The 17,826-nt window shown below is 37.8% G+C and overlaps 1 protein-coding gene across 4 annotated transcripts in view; it reads left to right on the forward strand.

Moving 5' to 3' along the window:
* The window catches only part of KLHL8 (kelch like family member 8), a 67,367-nt gene that overhangs the window by 32,813 nt on the left and 16,728 nt on the right, over positions 1–17,826 (forward strand). For 2 of the 4 annotated variants that reach the window (XM_046656147.1, XM_046656151.1), the window contains exons 5-10: positions 375–518; positions 1,507–1,618; positions 8,885–9,053; positions 9,262–9,421; positions 12,107–12,308; positions 12,545–12,629. In XM_046656147.1, the coding sequence (XP_046512103.1) occupies positions 375–518; positions 1,507–1,618; positions 8,885–9,053; positions 9,262–9,421; positions 12,107–12,308; positions 12,545–12,629 (872 nt within the window). Of the gene's footprint in view, positions 1–374; positions 519–1,506; positions 1,619–8,884; positions 9,054–9,261; positions 9,422–12,106; positions 12,309–12,544; positions 15,652–17,826 lie in introns of those variants that run through there. The other 2 variants (XM_046656148.1, XM_046656150.1) reach the window with 2 other exon arrangements.

A 17,826-nucleotide genomic window follows, 5' to 3' on the forward strand; every position in this document is an offset into this window, starting at 1 on the left:
GGAGTTTCCCAAAAAGTGGGGTGATCAACATGTCAAATGTTGTAGTTGTGTTCAGTAAGAAATTAATTTAAGAGTTTATCGGATTTTGTTAAGACCTTAGCAAGAGCGATGTTACAGAGTGGGTGAGGATCTAAATCATGTTGTAAGGGGATGTCAGCAAGCACAGATAGCTGATACGTGCTATTCTTTGAGAAATTCACATGAGGGGAAAAGAGAAAATTAGATTTCTAGTAACATAATGCCATTGAATGCTATGCAAATAACTCTTCTTTTTTTTCTGTTAGTATTTTGATTTCCAAAATAGCTTTTCTGTACTAATTTTAAAAACTTAGGGAACTGTGCTTTTCACCTCCAATTTGTGGCTTTACCTTTAGGTGTGCTGTTTTGTGTCGGTGGTCGAGGTGGATCTGGTGACCCGTTTCGCAGTATTGAATGCTATTCCATCAACAAAAACAGTTGGTTCTTTGGACCGGAAATGAATAGTCGCAGGCGACACGTGGGTGTAATCTCTGTGGAAGGTGGGTCCACTATTGTCTTAAATCACATTCTGTGATCATAATGCTCTTTTTCAATTTTTGAACTTTGAGAATTTCTTTCTGTAAGAAAATTGCTGAATTATAAAATATGTTTCAGTATGTCAATAAAATATTTGGGTGGTGATTATTTACTTGCTTTGTGCCCATAGATGCTCAGTGTACAATCTCTTGCATGTAGGTGCTTGACAGGAGGTGAGTATCAGGGAAAAGGGAATTAAAATAAAGGGTTAAAGTAAGCTATTTTGAGTTATATTTGCAAAAGAATCAACTAAAGACAAATGTTTTTTCAGCCCAAATAATAAATATATATCACCTTTTTTTATACCCCTCTAATTATTATGATTATTGAAACAAGATTTTTTTTTACTGGTTACTGAAAATGAATTAATTGCAGAACCATGGATAAATTGTTAGAAGACTTTTAAAAAAATCACTTTTCTGATTATAAAAGTATAAATGCTTTTTTTTGGGAAAATATGAAAACATATTTTAATAAAAAATAAAAATCTTCAAATACCCAGAAATAATCACAGTTAACATTTTGGTATGTCATGTTTCTAATTTTTCTGTGTATTATTTTTATTAATTTCATTTAGAAAAAGTTTGATCATACTGTATTAAGAGTTTTACATTTTCCTTATATGAGCGTTTTTAAATTTTATTTAACATCTTTTGAAAACATGATTAGTGATTTCATCTAAGAAAAAGTTGAGAAGCCTATGGGAGGGATGGTGGTGTCTGAGCATTTAAATACCTTCATGTAGCACAGCATGCTTCTGGCATTTGGTCAAGTAGAAGATTACATTTATTTTCATTTGATTACTGAAGTGGCATTGATCATAGTGTTGGACAGAAGAAGACTTGTTGAAAATTAATTTATCATGCTTTTCTCATTATATATTGATTATATATAGAAATAAGGTCAGTTTGTTTATTTGGACTCAAATGTAACTCCTTCTGCATTCGACAGGCAAAGTGTATGCAGTGGGTGGACATGATGGGAGTGAACATCTGGGCAGCATGGAGATGTTTGATCCTCTCACCAATAAGTGGATGATGAAGGCATCAATGAACACAAAGAGGTAGGTCGGTGTTGAAATTGATTTTGATTTGTTGGTGGAAAAAAAGAAAGCTTCCTATAATTGAAAAGGCTAATGCTTTTACTTTTTACATTTTTAGAAAATTTGAATACCTTCTTAAACACACTTTGTTAAAGTAACCAGTGTGATTCTTTGTTATATATATTTGAGAATTAAAAATGGAATCATGTTGGAGCTGGCCCTGTGGCACAGTGGTTAAGTTCATGACCTCTGCTTCAGTGGCCCAGGGTTCACGGGTTTGGATCCCAGGCGCAGATCTGCACACTGCTCATCAGGCCATGCTGTGGTGATGTCCCACTTATGAAAAAAGAGTAAGATTAGCGTAGATGTTAGCTCAGGGCCAGTCTTCCTCACCAAAAAAAGAAAGAAATCGTGTCTTAGAGGATGATGATTGTCATAGTTTTCACTTACACCTGAACATTGATTTTTTTTTTAACTTTTTATTTTGAAATAATTTTAGTTATTCAGAAACTTTGCAAAAGTAGAGTTCCAGTGGTTGTCAACTGAACATGATTTTGCTCCCTCTGTGCAACACTTGGCAATGACTGGGGACATTTTTGGTGGTTATAACTTGAGGGCAAGGAGGTTGTGGGAGTTGCTGCTGGTGTCTACTTGGGAGAGGCTAAGGATGCTCCTGAAGATCCTATAATGCACAGGAAAGTCCCCCACAACAAAGAATTATCCAGCCCTAAATGTCAGTAGTGCTGCGATAGAGAAATCCTGCTGTATACTCTTCACCCAGCTCCCATAAAATTGACATCTTACACCATCATAGTACAATTATTGAAACCAGGAAATTTACATGGATACAGTGCTATTAATTAATCTGTAGACCTTATTCAACTTTTGCCAGTTTTTCCAGACATTCTTATGCTTCTGATTTGTTTTTCTTGTCTAATTGTATTGGCTAATAATCTAATACAGTGTGAATAGTAGTGGAGATGGTAGGTCTTTTTGTCTTGTTCCTGTTCTTAATGGAAATGTCTCCAGTGTTTCTCAATTAAATAAGGTACTGGCTTTAGGACTAAGGCATATGTATTTTAATATGTTAAGAAAATATCCCTCAATTTCTGTTCATTCTTTTTTATCATTATGAGCATTAATGTTTAAAATTTTCATCTATGATAAATTGAGATGTATGTTGATAAATAGATAAATCTAAAGAGGAAGAAGATTTTTAGTAACATAACTTAGTAAATGTTGACTAGCCTGTTCAGAATTTTTTTAAGGACTTGAATACTAAATTTTCAGATATCCTAAGGCAGTAGGATAGCTAACATCATGTGACCAAATCAGGATTTAAAAACCAAGTAGACTCTATAGGCAAAACCTAAAAATATTAAAATTAGAGTTATAGGCTAAAACCTGCTTTAGGTATTTAAAAAAATCAGTTGTACCAGTACAACACGGTGGGAAGTCAGGTTTGTGATTATGTGGGGAAAAGTACCTGAACCAGTATGAAACACAGCTCTTAAAAAGAAAGAGGGGCTGGTCCGGTGGCGCATTGGTTAAGTTCGCATGTTCCGCATTGGTGGCCAAGGGTCCGCCAGTTCGGATCCCGGGTGTGGACATGGCACCGCTTGTCAAGCCATGCTGTGGTAGGTGTCGCACATATAAAGTAGAGGAAGATGGGCATGGATGTTAGCTCAGGGCTAGTATTCCTCAGCAAAAAGAGGAAGATTGGCAGCAGTTAGCTCAGGGCTAATCTTCCTCAAAAGACAAAAAACAAAAAAAAAGAAAGAAAAGGAAAAAAGCAAATATAATGTAGTTGCGTACATTAAGAGAAGTGAAGCTTTTAGATCAAGGGGGATTGTAGTCGTGATACTGTTCTTTATACTGATCTGTCCTTATCTGTAGCTGTGGTCTCAAAGGGGAAAATGCAGCATCGATTGGGGTATGGGAATAAAAAATTAGACTCTCTATTTATTTCATCCTTTTAAATTTGTTTTGAGTGGGTGTTTTATAATGAACATAATCTGTTAGTACAGTAAAGTATGTTTATAATTTGAAAATAATCATGGTATGTGGGAGGGTGCACAAAAAATTGTTAAAAATGTGAGAGTAATAACCTGGGATGCATCTCAGTAAGGACTAGCAGGTTAGAAAGAGATCTGAAAACCATGCCATATAAAAAATTGTTGAAGGGTTTTGGTTTGGAGATGAGGGGACTTAAGAGAGTGTCTAGGGGGCTGGCCCCGTGGCCGAGTGGTTAAGTTTGCGCGCTCTGCTGCAGGCGGCCCAGTGTTTCGTTGGTTCGAATCCTGGGCGCGGACATGGCACTGCTCGTCAGACCACGCTGAGGCAGCGTCCCACATGCCACAACTAGAAGAACCCACAACGAAGAATACACAACTATGTACCAGGGGGCTTTGGGGAGAAAAAGGAAAAAATAAAATCTTTAAAAAAAAAAAAAAAAAGAGAGTGTCTAGATATTTTAAGGGATGTATAGTGCTTTAGAAGGAAGGAATGTGTTTGTTAATAGTTCAGTATAATAGCAGTGGAGCATATTGTAATGTCTCCCGATGACTGAAATTATACATGTGTATGTCAGAAAGATAACATATATTTTTGCACCAAACGGGAGATTAAATTAGATTACCTATTCTTTTTCTTTTTCAAATTGAAAATTCAGCAAATAGGGTGAGGATTTCAAGGACTGAGCTTAATTTACCTAAACCTAGATACTAGAGTAATTCTGCCTCTTTGTTTCAGAGTGAAAATGTAACAGGAGAGAGAAAGAGGGCTCTCTCAGTAAATAGCGAAAACACTGCTTCAGAGTAGCTTTGTCTAGAGAACACATATCACAACATTTCTATTGGAATTTTATTTAAAACAAATAAACCTAATAAAACCTAACTTCACACATTGTGGCTTGCATGGTTTGCAAATTGTAGCAACATTCTGTAAGACTTAAAAATTCTTGTTACCAGAATGAACAATTTTAAATTGAACTGCACGTGGGGGGGATACATTGCCATCTAATTTTCTCTGTGTTTTGTTTGTTTGTTTTTGACTGAGGAAGATTCGCCTGAGCCAATATCCATTGCCGATCTTCCTCTTTTTGTGTGTGAGTGGCCACCACAGCACGGCCATTGACAGACGAGTGGTGTAGGTCTGCGCCCGGTAGCTGAACCTGGGCTGCCCAAGCAGAGTGTGCCAGACTTAACCACTGAGCCACCAGGGCTGGCCCATAAATTTTCTGTTCTTGATTAATTTGACACAAAATGTTTTTACCTGGGTTTTGTTCATGTGTTCTAAAGTATGAAAGATTAGATGGAAACGTGAAGAGAGTTCTGCTGAAAAGACATCTTTAGCCTTTTTTTTCCCTTATGAGGAAAAAGAACCTTAGGGAAAAGAAAGCTGGTCTTAAAATATGCTATTACCTTCCTCCTATCTACAGATGACATTTTAATGCTTCAACAGAGCTTGATTTAGGCTGCATGGTAACTACAAATAAATAGTTTAAATTCTAATGCATGCATGAAAACAGGGAAGGAAATCCTAAAGTACATTTTTAATCTTTGTGCCCTTGCCTAACTCTATCATGCTAAGCTGGTTTTTAGCCAAGAATTAAGTGAAACTTCCCTAGCAGAATAGCAGTTGATTTCTTTTAGTCTTTCAGAATATTCTTTGAGCACTTAAAATAGCTATCCAACTGTTTAAAAAATAGCAGAACTGCAATTATTTTGTTATATTATTTGCTTATAGTTTGTATTCTCCCAAATCATTTTTTCAGTGCACATTCCAGGATCATTTTCACAAGTAAAATGTCTGGTTTTAAAATTTTTTCCCCTTCTTTTTCATCTTTGCACTGAAACAGATGCTGGTATTTATTCAAGCAGTGGTTTTATTGAAACCTGTCATACTAACAGAGCTTCTCTAGGGGTTGATTTATTTATTCCACAAATACTGGTTAAGTGCCCATTGCAAGACATACAAAGTGCTGAAGATGCAGCAATGAGTGAGACAGTCGAAGTCCCTACCTCGGCAGAGCTCACATTCTAGAAGGGAAGATGCAAATAAAGACATAATTACAAGGGCAGTAATGTTAGCACAGGGTAAGGGGAGGGTGCTTGAGAGTGGAGAAGATCTTAATGAAGTCGCATTTCACCTAAGATCTGAAAGGATGGAAGACTTTAGCGTGGCGAAGTAGTGGTGGGTGGAAGAGTGGTGGGTGGAAAGAGATGATGAGTCTTTGAAAATCTGGAGGTGAATGAGAGCAGAGAGGATGAAAGAAGTCCACTATGGCCGAGAGATCAGAGGGAATATTGTCCAGAAATCAGGCTGAAACAGTAGGCAAAGAAAGGGCCTTTCAGGTTTGCCAAGATTTTTAAATTTTATCTAGTAGACTTTGAAATATGTATGTGTGCCTGTGTATATATATATATATATATATATACACACAGGCACACACACACACAGGCACACATACATATATTTAATAGCAGGGGAATGATAGAATCAGATTCTCTTTTCAAAGATCCTCTGCATATGAAATGGAGAAGGGGTTTTCAGAGGACCCGAGTGAAAACAGTCTTGGAGATCAACAGGGTTATTGTACTATTTCAGTCAAGAAATAATGGTGGATTAGACTGCAGTGGTAGACGTTGGGATAGAGAAAAGAGGACATATTTGAGAGACAGTTCGGAAGTGTACAATCAACAAGGTTTTATAATAATTAGACGTGGGGTTAGAAAGAACAATGAGGTAGAGGCAAGGATAATCCTTCAGTTTCTGGCTTAAGCAACTGAATATGGATAGTGGTTCAATTCTCTGCATTAGGGAAGACAAGACAGTGAACAGGCTGAAATTTTTATCTGTCTTGTGATGGATGTATTAGTTTTCCCTTGCTGTGTAACCAGTTACCATAAACTTAACCTCTTAAAACAAAATCCACTTGTTAGCTCACAGTTCCGTAGGTCAGAAGTCCAGCAGGTTTACTGGGTTTTCCAGTTAGGGTCTCACAAAGCCAAGATCAAGGTCTAGTCTGGGCTAGGCTCTTACCTGCAGCCCCTGAGGTAGAAACGGCTTCCACCGTCATCTGGGTTATTGGTAGAATTCAGCTCCTTGCGCCTGTAGCACTGAGTTTCTCACTTGTACTGGCTGTTGATCAGAGGGCACTCTCAGCTCCTAGCGGCTGCTCTCAGGTCCTTTCCAAGTGTTCCCTCGGTCATCGAGTGAGCAGTGCTCTGCAGAGCGCACCTCATTCTCTGAGTTTCTGACTTGTCTTCTGCTGCCAGCTGGAGAAACCTCTGTTTTTTATAGGGCTTGTGTGATGTGATTAGGCCCGCTCAGGTAATCTCTCTTTTGCCATATAATGTAGAATAAGCATAGGAGTAAAACTACAGAGTGAATAACTTGGGGGGGGGGGCGGATCTTAAAATTGTGCCTACAACAGGGAGGTAGACAGTGAGTTTCGTCATTTCAGATTACAGTTAAGGTTGAGGAGCCAGCAGGACAGATTTGAGGTAGAAGTTGGATATATCTGGGAAATATATATTAGAATTATCGGAAGTCCACGGAAAGAATGAGATTGCCTACAGAGAGACAGTATAGGGTGATAGAGGCCTTAGAAAACTTCCTAATTTAATGATGGAGTAGAGAAGGCACTGATGAAGAAAGCTGAAAAGCACCAGGCAGAGATGTGGAGTGGAATTCAAATGTGATGTCATGAAAATCAAGAGAAGAGAGTTTTGAGGATTAGGAAATAGCCAATAATATCAGAAGCTCTTGTGGTTTGGGGTGTGGAGGACAAGGCAGAATTATTAGCCACACATTTCTGCCGTGATACAACACCCTTATGTTCTAGAGTGCACACATGTGTTCACAGGTGCCTGAAAACTTTTATAACCACAGTATTTTGTAAGTTGTTGCTTTATGTTCAAGAGAAAAGAGGGTAAGGAGACTGGAAGTGAGAAGCATTATCCTTAAGAATTCTTTCCTAGCGTACTCTTTTGGTAAACTTAAATTAAATCTCACTAGAGCAGCTGCTCCCTCCTGTAATAATAGGTAATACACAGCACTGTGGGCCAGTCCCTGTTCTTGGTGCCTCACCTGTATTAACTCATTAGTATCAGCTGTGTCTCCTCCTTTCTCAACTGGACTGCAGATGAAGAAGCAACAGTGGAGGTTTATAAAATACCCTACTTTCGGGGCCACCCCGGTTGCATAGTGCTTAAGCTTGCATGCTCCACTTCAGTGGCCCGGGGTTCATGGATTCAGATCCCAGGCATGGACCTACGCACCACTCATCAAGCCATGCTATGGCAGCATCCCACATACAAAATAGAGGAAGATTGGCACAGATGTTAGCTCAGGGCCAATCTTCCTCACTACAAGGAAAAAAAAAAACCCCTGCTACTTTATCGAAAGTACATACCAAGTCAGTGACAGATAATAGGTTTAGAGTAGTTCAACTTTTGATTGCTGCAACGTGTTTTTTAAGAAATTGATATAATTTTTTCCAATCACCATTACAGTGAATTAGCTTTTAACATGGGCTAAGTCTCTTCCTTTCCCAGAAGAGAAATACATGCCCTTCAGAAGTAAAGCAAGGTGATAATAAAGCTTGTGATATAAAAGTTAATGTTCTTTTGTGTGGCATAGTGAAACTGCAATAAAATGTGCTCTGCAGTTATGTGAATTTAGAAATGAGACTGACTTCTGACTTCCATAGCAAACTATGTCTGTCAGTTCATCAACTTCTCAATTATGCAACTGTGTGTTTTCCTGATTGAATGTTTTGGGCTCTATTTATAGTATTTTCTTGGGTTTTACTTTATTATTTCATTTGAGTTTAAAGCAACCTGTGTAGGCTCTGCAATATAAAACTCCAGAGGGTACTTTTCACATAGGATTGCACAGTTTGGCACACCTGTAGCCATTTATTCAGAAGCTTTGATAAATCTAAAAATAATGGGAGGGGGCCAACCCTGTGACTGAGTAGTTAAGACTTGGGCAGCTCGGAGTTTGCTGGTTCAGATCCTGGGCGCAGACCTACACATCACTCATCAAGCCATGCCGTGGTGGCATCCCACATAGAACTAGAAGGCCTTACTACTAGGGTATACAACTATGCTCTGGGGCTTTGGGGAGGGGGGAAAAAAGAGGACGTGCTTTAAAAAAAAATAATGAGAAAAAAACACCTTGAAGTTTAACATGATAAATGACTTGCGTTAGCACAGTTTTTTTGCTGCCTTTTTTCTGGAAACAAACCCAGATGCTAAAGTGTTTTTATTGTCTTTGCAGGCGAGGAATTGCTTTGGCCTCCTTAGGAGGTCCAATTTATGCAATTGGAGGGTTAGATGACAATACTTGCTTCAACGATGTGGAGAGATATGACATAGAATCTGATCAGTGGAGTACCGTGGCACCAATGAATACTCCCCGGGGAGGAGTTGGCTCTGTGGCTCTAGTAGTAAGTTAGATGGCATCGTGCTCATTGGATTGCCTTGCATCACATCCTTAAAGATCTGGTATATTCATATGTCCAGGATGCAGATATTGATTATACACCATATTATTTCATAAATAGTGCTTTCTTGCACATTCTGGTCTACCATTAGGACAACATATAAATAAATTCAAAATCTCATGTCATGTGTTTTTCTCTTTTCTTTATTTAGAACCATGTTTACGCAGTAGGTGGCAATGATGGAGTAGCTTCTTTATCTAGTGTGGAGAGGTATGATCCACATCTGGATAAGTGGATAGAAGTTAAAGAAATGGGTCAGCGAAGAGCAGGCAATGGAGTTAGTGAGCTGCATGGTTGCTTGTACGTTGTTGGTGAGTGGATATTTCTCTAGTGTATCTTATTACAGTATATACGACGACAGTGTCATAAAACAACACAATAACAAATTGTATTGCATTTAGGCTCAAGTGGAATAGGTTCTGAAATTTTCTTTTGAATTCTTAAGGTTTAGATTCATGCATTTTTTGTTTATATCTTTGTCTTTCATGTGTCAAACTTTTACCTCCATATTTTTACTAGGAGTAGTAGGGGATTACATTTAAATAAGATTTTTTTTTAATGTAAGGACACAAATTGAATGTACTTTGCTAAAGTAAATCTTTAAAGATCTAAGACGTTTTTCTCATCTTCATTTCAAGGGAATTATACTAACTACTTTAAGCAAACCAATAGATATTTCATATGCGTAATGGCTCTTAGCATCTTTATATTGCTTTTTGCGTTACTGAATTGCAGAGTTGGAAGGGACAATAGGGCAGTGCTTTCTCACACTCTTATATGCATATGGATAGTATGGAGATATTGTTAGACTGCCAGGGAGGGGATCTACATTTTGTATTTACAGCAGCTTCCAAGTGATCATGGATGCTGTCCTGGTCCACTCAGCGCACCTGAGTACTATGAAATGGGAATAATCCCTGTCTTTCAGAATTGTTTTAAGAATTAGAGATAATACATGTTGAGCATCTCAAATTGTGTCTGGTACTTTGTAGTTACCCAGTAAATGGGCAGCTGTGTTGTGATTAGTAATCTCGTCCTGTACAGAGGAGGAAATGAGGTCGGAGAGGTTGTCACTAGCATATGTCACACTTTTGTTGATGTAAATTGTTTGTTGTTACATAACTTACAGTTCTTGAGAAGAGAGTGAGATATTGTTAGCATTTAATTATCTGCAAGTAATAGAGGTAATGCTGCGTCTTCCAGTGCTCCTGTGTGTTAAAGAAGAGAAATAACATAATTTACCTTTAGATCTTGCCTGATCATCACAGCGGCTCTCTGAGGTAGTCAGAGACCCAGAGAGTGAATAGTTTACTCATAATCACATGCCTACACAAGTGACAGAGCTGGAATTTGACAGTACACCACTGCCACCTCTCACAGCGCCTTGCCTAGCATAGGCATTGATTTACGTGTGTTGTGTGTCAATAGGAGTGGCATTGTTGCTGTTACTTGTTAAATCTTCTGGACTCTTATGGTTAGAACGGACATAGTAAAAAGAAGACTGACGCAGGTTGAATATTAAAAAAAAACCCTCATGGTCGTTCAAGTCCTATTTAAAACAGACACAATTGATTTGAATAAGAAAACTTTGAAGGTAACTGTATGCACAAGTCTCGCAAGCTAATTGCATCTTGCCTTTTCTGTTCCTCTGCTTGGAATTCTTTATTATAAATTTATATGCGTTATCTGGGGAAATGATAGGGAGCCAGTGAAAAAGAAGGCTATGAAAAATGTAACTACTAAAAACTTAATCTCCTCCATTAACGTGAAGAATAATTAAAACTAAACCCTTCATTATACTGAAAAAATGTTTTATATCCTGGTTGTGGTGATGACACTACTGTAGACATTTGTTAAAATTCATCAAATTATGCACATACAATTGGTGAATTTTACCTCAATTAAGTTGATTTAACAAAATTAAACCCATTAGAGAAGTTGACCCTTGATATTTTTTTTACCGACCTTGTTTCTAAATAGGCTGATCGTAATATCAACACTTCCTGTCCTCAGGAAAATAGACTTCGTCACCAGAAAGAGCTATTACTCACGTAGACTGAGATGGAACCTAAAAAGAGACATTTATTTTTAAAGCAAAGAGCACTGTTAAAATAACAGTCTCTATTTTTAACCTTCAGGAATATAATAAGTAACATTATTCAAATGATCTGTAGAGAAGAGTGTCATCATCTGTAATATGTAACACAAAGATGTAGTTTTGGCAAAAATTGATTAAGAATTCAATCATAGTCCACCAACCATCTCTGTAATTATGATGGCATTTATAGTATTAAGGGAAACAGTTGGAAAACTAATGTATCTAAATAAGCCAAAAGATTTAGTATAACTTACTCTCTTCTCAGGCCCGCTTACTGTTTAACAATATAAAACACACACGTCCACACGGAGAGGAGTCTCAGTGTGGTCTTGCTTGCCCCTGAGAGGCTGAGGGAAAATTGTATGACTGTCTGGGGTTTTTTCTTTTCTTCTAAATTATCTGCTTAGACGCAGTGAGTCCAGTTTTTCCCATTTTGAGATTTTTAATTCTAGTATGGAGGTAAAATACAACTTAAATTATCTTGAATTATAGAAAATGCCTAGTAGGAGTTGGTAGTGGTGATAGATGTTGGGGTGAATTTTCCTGATTTTCTCAATTTTCTGAAGTGTTTTTAAAAGATTGAGTTGTAGGGGCTGTGGCCGAGTGGTTAAGTTCGCGCGCTCTGCTGCAGGCGACCCAGTGTTTTGTTGGTTCGAATCCTGGGCGCGGACGTGGCACCGCTCATCAAACCACGCTGAGGCAGCATCCCACATGCCGCAGCTAGAAGGGCCCACAACGAAGAATATACAGCTGCGTACCGGGGGGCTTTGGGGAGAAAAAGGAAAAAAATAAAATCTTTAAAAAAAAAAAAAGATTGAGTTGTAGAAGATATTGCATTGAGATTTACTAGTTAATTCTACGAAACGTCATGCCGTTTCTCAAATCTTTCTTTGTGTAGGTGGTTTTGATGATAATTCTCCTCTGAGTTCAGTTGAGCGATACGACCCTCGAAGCAACAAGTGGGATTATGTAGCAGCACTTACCACTCCCAGGGGTGGAGTGGGCATCGCGACAGTGATGGGCAAGATCTTTGCAGTTGGCGGTCATAATGGCAATGCCTACTTAAATACAGTAGAAGCGTTTGATCCAGTGCTGAATAGGTAATTTTTATGTTTTCTCTGTGCTTTAATGGGCTCTTCCAGTACCAGTTACACCAGAATGCTAAAATGCTGCTACGTGTAGTAAATAAAAAACATTTTGCGTATCTTTATCTCCCTCAGGAAGCTTGCTGTCTTTCAAAACCAGTCTCATAATAGGGAGTTTTTGTCTTGGTTGGTATTGTAAGTAAGGTAAATCGTGCTTTGTGTTAAGATAATGTTATCTTCTGTCTTTTCAGGTGGGAGCTGGTTGGATCCGTGTCTCACTGCAGAGCTGGAGCAGGTGTAGCTGTGTGTGCCTGTTTAACTAGCCAAATTCGAGATGTAGGTCATGGATCCAATAATGTGGTTGACTGTATGTGATTTGAGTTCCAACAGTTTAGTCATATCTGATAGGCAAAAAAGACAATCAGGATTTTGTATGACCACCTTTGAACAGTTTTAGCTACTACTAGAGTCTTGTTTAAATGGAAACTGTTATATTGTGATTAACTGCAACTTTTGGAATGGTAGCTAAAGAATTATTAGTAATAAAGTTAAATTTGATGCTTCCCACTTTAGAAATAATGGAGTAGGGAGGAAGACCTTCTAAGCTGAAACCATACCTCCTCCAAAAAATGTTTAAAGTAGTGCCAGAATCTTGAAATCCCTTTTTAAAAAATGTGTGGATGAATCAAAATATAAAATGGAGTCATTTGCCGAGTTTTACCTTTTCTTTTGCCTAAAAGTGTTAACCTCAGGCAGTGAATCTTTCCTAGAGAGGAGATGAGAACCTGCTCGTCAACACAAGGATGTCAGGACAGAGAAGAGACCTGCTCCTTTCAGAGATCGTTTCTACTTGGTGCTGATGAATTTATGCCTTGCATTTTTCTAGGTGTTGATTTTTCAATTTCTTGGATATTTACGAAGGTAGAAATAATGTTTCCTCTTTCCCAGTGCCACCGGGCTGCGTTTTCAGCTTGTAAGAGTGCTGTAAGAAGCCCTTAACACAGCTTGAATTGTTAGGACACCAAAAGACCTAGCGAAACTCATTCCATCCCAACAAATCTCAACTTATTTTTTCATCTCATGCGAAAAGAGTTTGTTTCATAATAAGCAAGAACTGAACCAGAGGAAGTATTCGAGGAGAAGGCTTTAGAGCTGATGTTGTTCCAGTGCCCGGTCGAGAGGCGTTGAGAGGGAATGGTGCCGATTACGTCACTCCTCAATGAGGGCAATCTGAAATTATGTTTAACACTCTTCTTTAATTTAGTCATTTGATTTCAAACCCAAGATGTATTACCTTTCTATTTTGCCATTTGCGAACCATCCTGGTTTTTCTAACTGTACAGAATCTGGATTTATTTATTATCAGAAAATGAATGCATTTTTACAAAAACCCTTCATAGACTGTTCTTTACTGATTACTTCAAGTTCATCGGTACCAGTAGAAGATATTGTTGGTCGAAACAGAACGATTGAAGCTGCTGTTGTCCTGTTATTCAGTCCTCTCTGGTTTATTTATTGAACTTTAGGTGAAAATATTTCTGTACGTTAATTTGAAGCCAGGATATTTACACACCTACTGATTTAATAACTCTTCTTGATTTTAACCAGCATTATAAACTGGTCTGTTCATTATGTGTATATATTTTTATAAATATTTATGAAGAATGGTAAAATATTCTATTTTGCATTTGTAATGTAGTTTGGTACCTCTCTTCCAGGCTTTCCTAAATTTCCCTTTAGTCTTGGTTAGAATGTAGTGCAGCTCACTGCTGGGCAGTCATCTGGTTCACAAGCACGCTGGGGTGGGGAAGAACACTACCCCATCCAGCCCTCCCTGAAGTTCATTGCCTGGTAGCTCTGATGCTTCTCATTCACTGGCAGCCTGGGCTTGTCAGTACGCTAGGACAGAAAGCCACATTACAAAAACCAGGGCCTATTGGGTATATTAGACCCAGAAAAAGGAAAAGAAAATATTGTCAGAAGGCCCAGGCCAGCAGGTAAAAAAGGTCTTTCATGGAGCAGATTTAAAAGTTCCCGAATTAGGCCATTGTTTGCTGTCAGCCTATGGGCACGTTCAGAGGTCGTTGCTGCCTCTGAACCAGTGTTCTCTTGTAAAACTAGACCCATATTTCAGTCCATCCCAAATGCACTTAACTCTGTAGAACTCACTGGCTGGGTGTGGAGAGTAAGTCTCAAAACCTGGCTTCAACTGTCTGTTTCTCATGTCTAGTGGAGTTCTTGTGTTAGAAGCTTGTCTAGTTGTGGTTACTGGTATGTTTGTTATATTTATTTTGGTAAGGGAAGTGTCTTCATCTTATTGTTTCCAAGATTATATAAAATGTTTTTTTCTTTAACATATTTCTGCCTTTGTTGTATGTATAGATTTTAGGGGCATAAAGGTGTTACATTGCTGTTTCTGGTTTTTACTACACAGTAGTCATCTAACATACTAAGTTAGTACCCTAGCTACCCATAAAATATGAACTCCTTATAAGTAAAGTAAAGTAAAGGGATCCTGTGCTGTCTGTACATTATGTGTGAGCAGTCGGAAGCATTGCCTTCACGGACTTGACAATGGTGTGAAAAGACAAATAGTGGAGTCAATATGCAGTCTCTTTATTGAAAACACTTTCTTTGAGATATGAATGAGAATCAGGCTGAAGGAGTCATGCACTTGAAAGGTGATTATGTTCATAGGAATGAAGAAATGAAATGTTCAAAGAAGTAGCTTCTTAATTGTGAGGGCTGTCACTTCAACCTCAGATGTTAATAGCGCCTACCAAAAAGTGACATAAGATAAAGCTAAAATTTTGAAATTGTAAATGGAAAAAAGAAAAAGTGAAAATTTTGTGTATTGTTTCTTCAAGAAATATTTCTAGTTGCTTATGTTTGATTGTCCCATATGATCATGAAAGCTACTGCTTACTGTATTGCACTGCCCCTTTAAGAACAAATTTCTTCTTATTGTTTTTGGCTAATTTTACTATGTTCTGTGTAACTCATCATTTTTTAAATGTTAGTGTAAACTTAGTACTCCCTCTAAGGAGTATTATTTATTCTCTTAATTCCCAAATGAATTTCGAACTTAAAATGCTATTGAATGCCTAGATAAGAGATTGTTGAAATTGCATAAACTACTCTTGCAAATGATAAACTTGAGAATTTTCTTTGTTCCTTTTTTCTCCATCTCTTATAAGAGAATGCATTTAAAATCTAATTCATGGCTTATAAATTAAGAATGTTTTCTGTGGTTTCTCATATCAGACTTTTAAAGAAATTGGTATTGGGATGTCGTTGGCTCTGTCTCTTTTTCCCCTTTATGTGAAGTTACAAGTGGCAATAAAATTTCTCTGTAATATTTTTTTTTTAAAGATTTTATTTTTTCCTTTTTCTCCCCAAAGCCCCCCAGTACATAGTTGTATCTTCTTAGTTGTGGGTCCTTCTAGTTGTGGCATGTGGGACGCTGCCTCAGCGTGGTTTGAAGAGCAGTACCATGTCCGCGCCCAGGACTCAAACCACTGAAACACTGGGCCGGCTGCAGCGGAGCGCACGAACTTAACCACTCGGCCACGGGGCCAGCCCCCTCTGTAATATTTTCTTAAAACCGTACGTAAATTTGTGTAGTAATACTCCAGCAAATCAGAAGAATAAATTATCATATGTACTACTAAGTACTGAGATCAGAGAGTTGGGTTCACATCAGTGCTATTTATTGATTCAGAGTATACTGCATGTGTCTGTCATGAATAGGAACTTTCTACAAGGTCTGTGTAACTTTGCTTCTCATTGTTTGATTGCTTTTATTGAAGCCTTTCAAAGCTGTGTAATTGTTTATTCTCCATCCTCAGATACAAAATCTGTTTTAATAGGTTGGCTGTAATATTTTTCTGTTTATAAAAGGGATCTTTATGTTTAACTGAAAATAGATTTTTGTCACTCTTAAACAAATTAAAGGTTAAAGGCAACTGACTTAAGTAGTTTCACTAATCTTAGCGACTCTCTCTTCAGCAATTGCAGCTTTGTGCTGCACAGGAATGAGATTCTTTGTGCATTAAGATGAATGTTGTCCTTCCAAGTAGTTACCTCGTGAAGCTGTAATTTTGGGTTTTTTAGCTATGTTGCCATTGCTAAAAACTTTTCTGAAACTTGTGTTTGAAAATAGCCTGAAGAGGCCATTTGTAAGTCATCCAAGAGAATATCTCATCACAGTCAGACGTTCATTTTGACCAAAATCTTGGTTATGGCCCTGTGGATTTCATCATCAGACTTGATTCAAAGTATTTCTATCACAGGTGAAGTGTACCCTCAAAGAATTAAGGTTTTCCTTCACTAGAAAAAATATTTTCAGCAGCCCCAATGGAAGATTTGTAAAATTAACTCTGAGCAATAGTAACTTCCTTAAAAGAAATATATAGCTTCTTTGAGGGGAAACCTTATTTGAATGCAAAAATCCTGGGGGTTTTTGTTGTTTTTTTAACAAGTCAGTCTTCCATTATCTTACTGGTTGATGCTAAATTCAGTCTACCTGAACCAACTCTTTACAATATAAGAGGTTTCTTAAATCTGGGTAATAGTCATGGGGAATATTAATAACTAATTTGTTAAATCTGTAACCTATACCAGTCATTTTATAATGTTTTAATCTTTACAATAATTTTGCATTTTACGGTTAAACATTAGATTCAAAGACATTAACTAATTTGTCCAAGATCCACAACTAATCAGTGGGTAACCAGTGTTCTTTATGACTGAAAAATTCACTCTTCCACCCACTATCCGCTGGACCTCTCCGCTCACAAGGGAGTATACGTACACTTAAGGAAAGATGATTTTCTTTTTCATAACCTCTTAGCATTATCAAAGTATTTCTGATCATTATATTTCTTTTTCTTTTTGGGGGGCCACATCTTTTATTTTATTGAAATAGTAACATATGGCATTATATTGGTTTGATCGTGTGTGCGTGACTCAGTGCATGTATACTTTGTGAAGTGATCGCCACAGTATGTCTACTTAACCCGTCACCACACATAGTTAAAGGTTTTTTTTCTTGTGATGAGAAGTTTTAACATTTACTCTCTTAGATTTATTTTCAAATATACAATACAGTGTTATTAACTACAGTCCCCATGCTGTACATTACACCCCCAGGACTTTATTTATTTATTTATGTATTTGTTGTGAGGAAGAGTGTCGCTGAGCTAACATCTGTGCCAGTCTTCCTCCATTTTATGTGGGACGCCGCCACAGCATGGCTGGATGAGCGGTGCTAGGTCTGTGTCTGGGAGCTGAACCTGTGAACCATGGGCCACTGAAGTGGAGCACACTGAACTCAACCACTAGGCCACAGGGCTGGCCCCCAAGTATTTTTTGTTTTTAATTTCATTTGGTCCATGATCATGATCTGTATGATTACACTTCATGGAAATGTACTGAGACTTGTTTTATGGCCTGTTATGTAATTAAATTTTGTTACTATTTATGTATTCTTAAAGAGCCTGACTGATGTGGTGCAGTTTTCCATGTTTGTACA

The sequence above is a fragment of the Equus quagga genome, chromosome 3 (assembly GCF_021613505.1).
Source record: "Equus quagga isolate Etosha38 chromosome 3, UCLA_HA_Equagga_1.0, whole genome shotgun sequence".
NCBI lineage: Eukaryota > Metazoa > Chordata > Mammalia > Perissodactyla > Equidae > Equus > Equus quagga.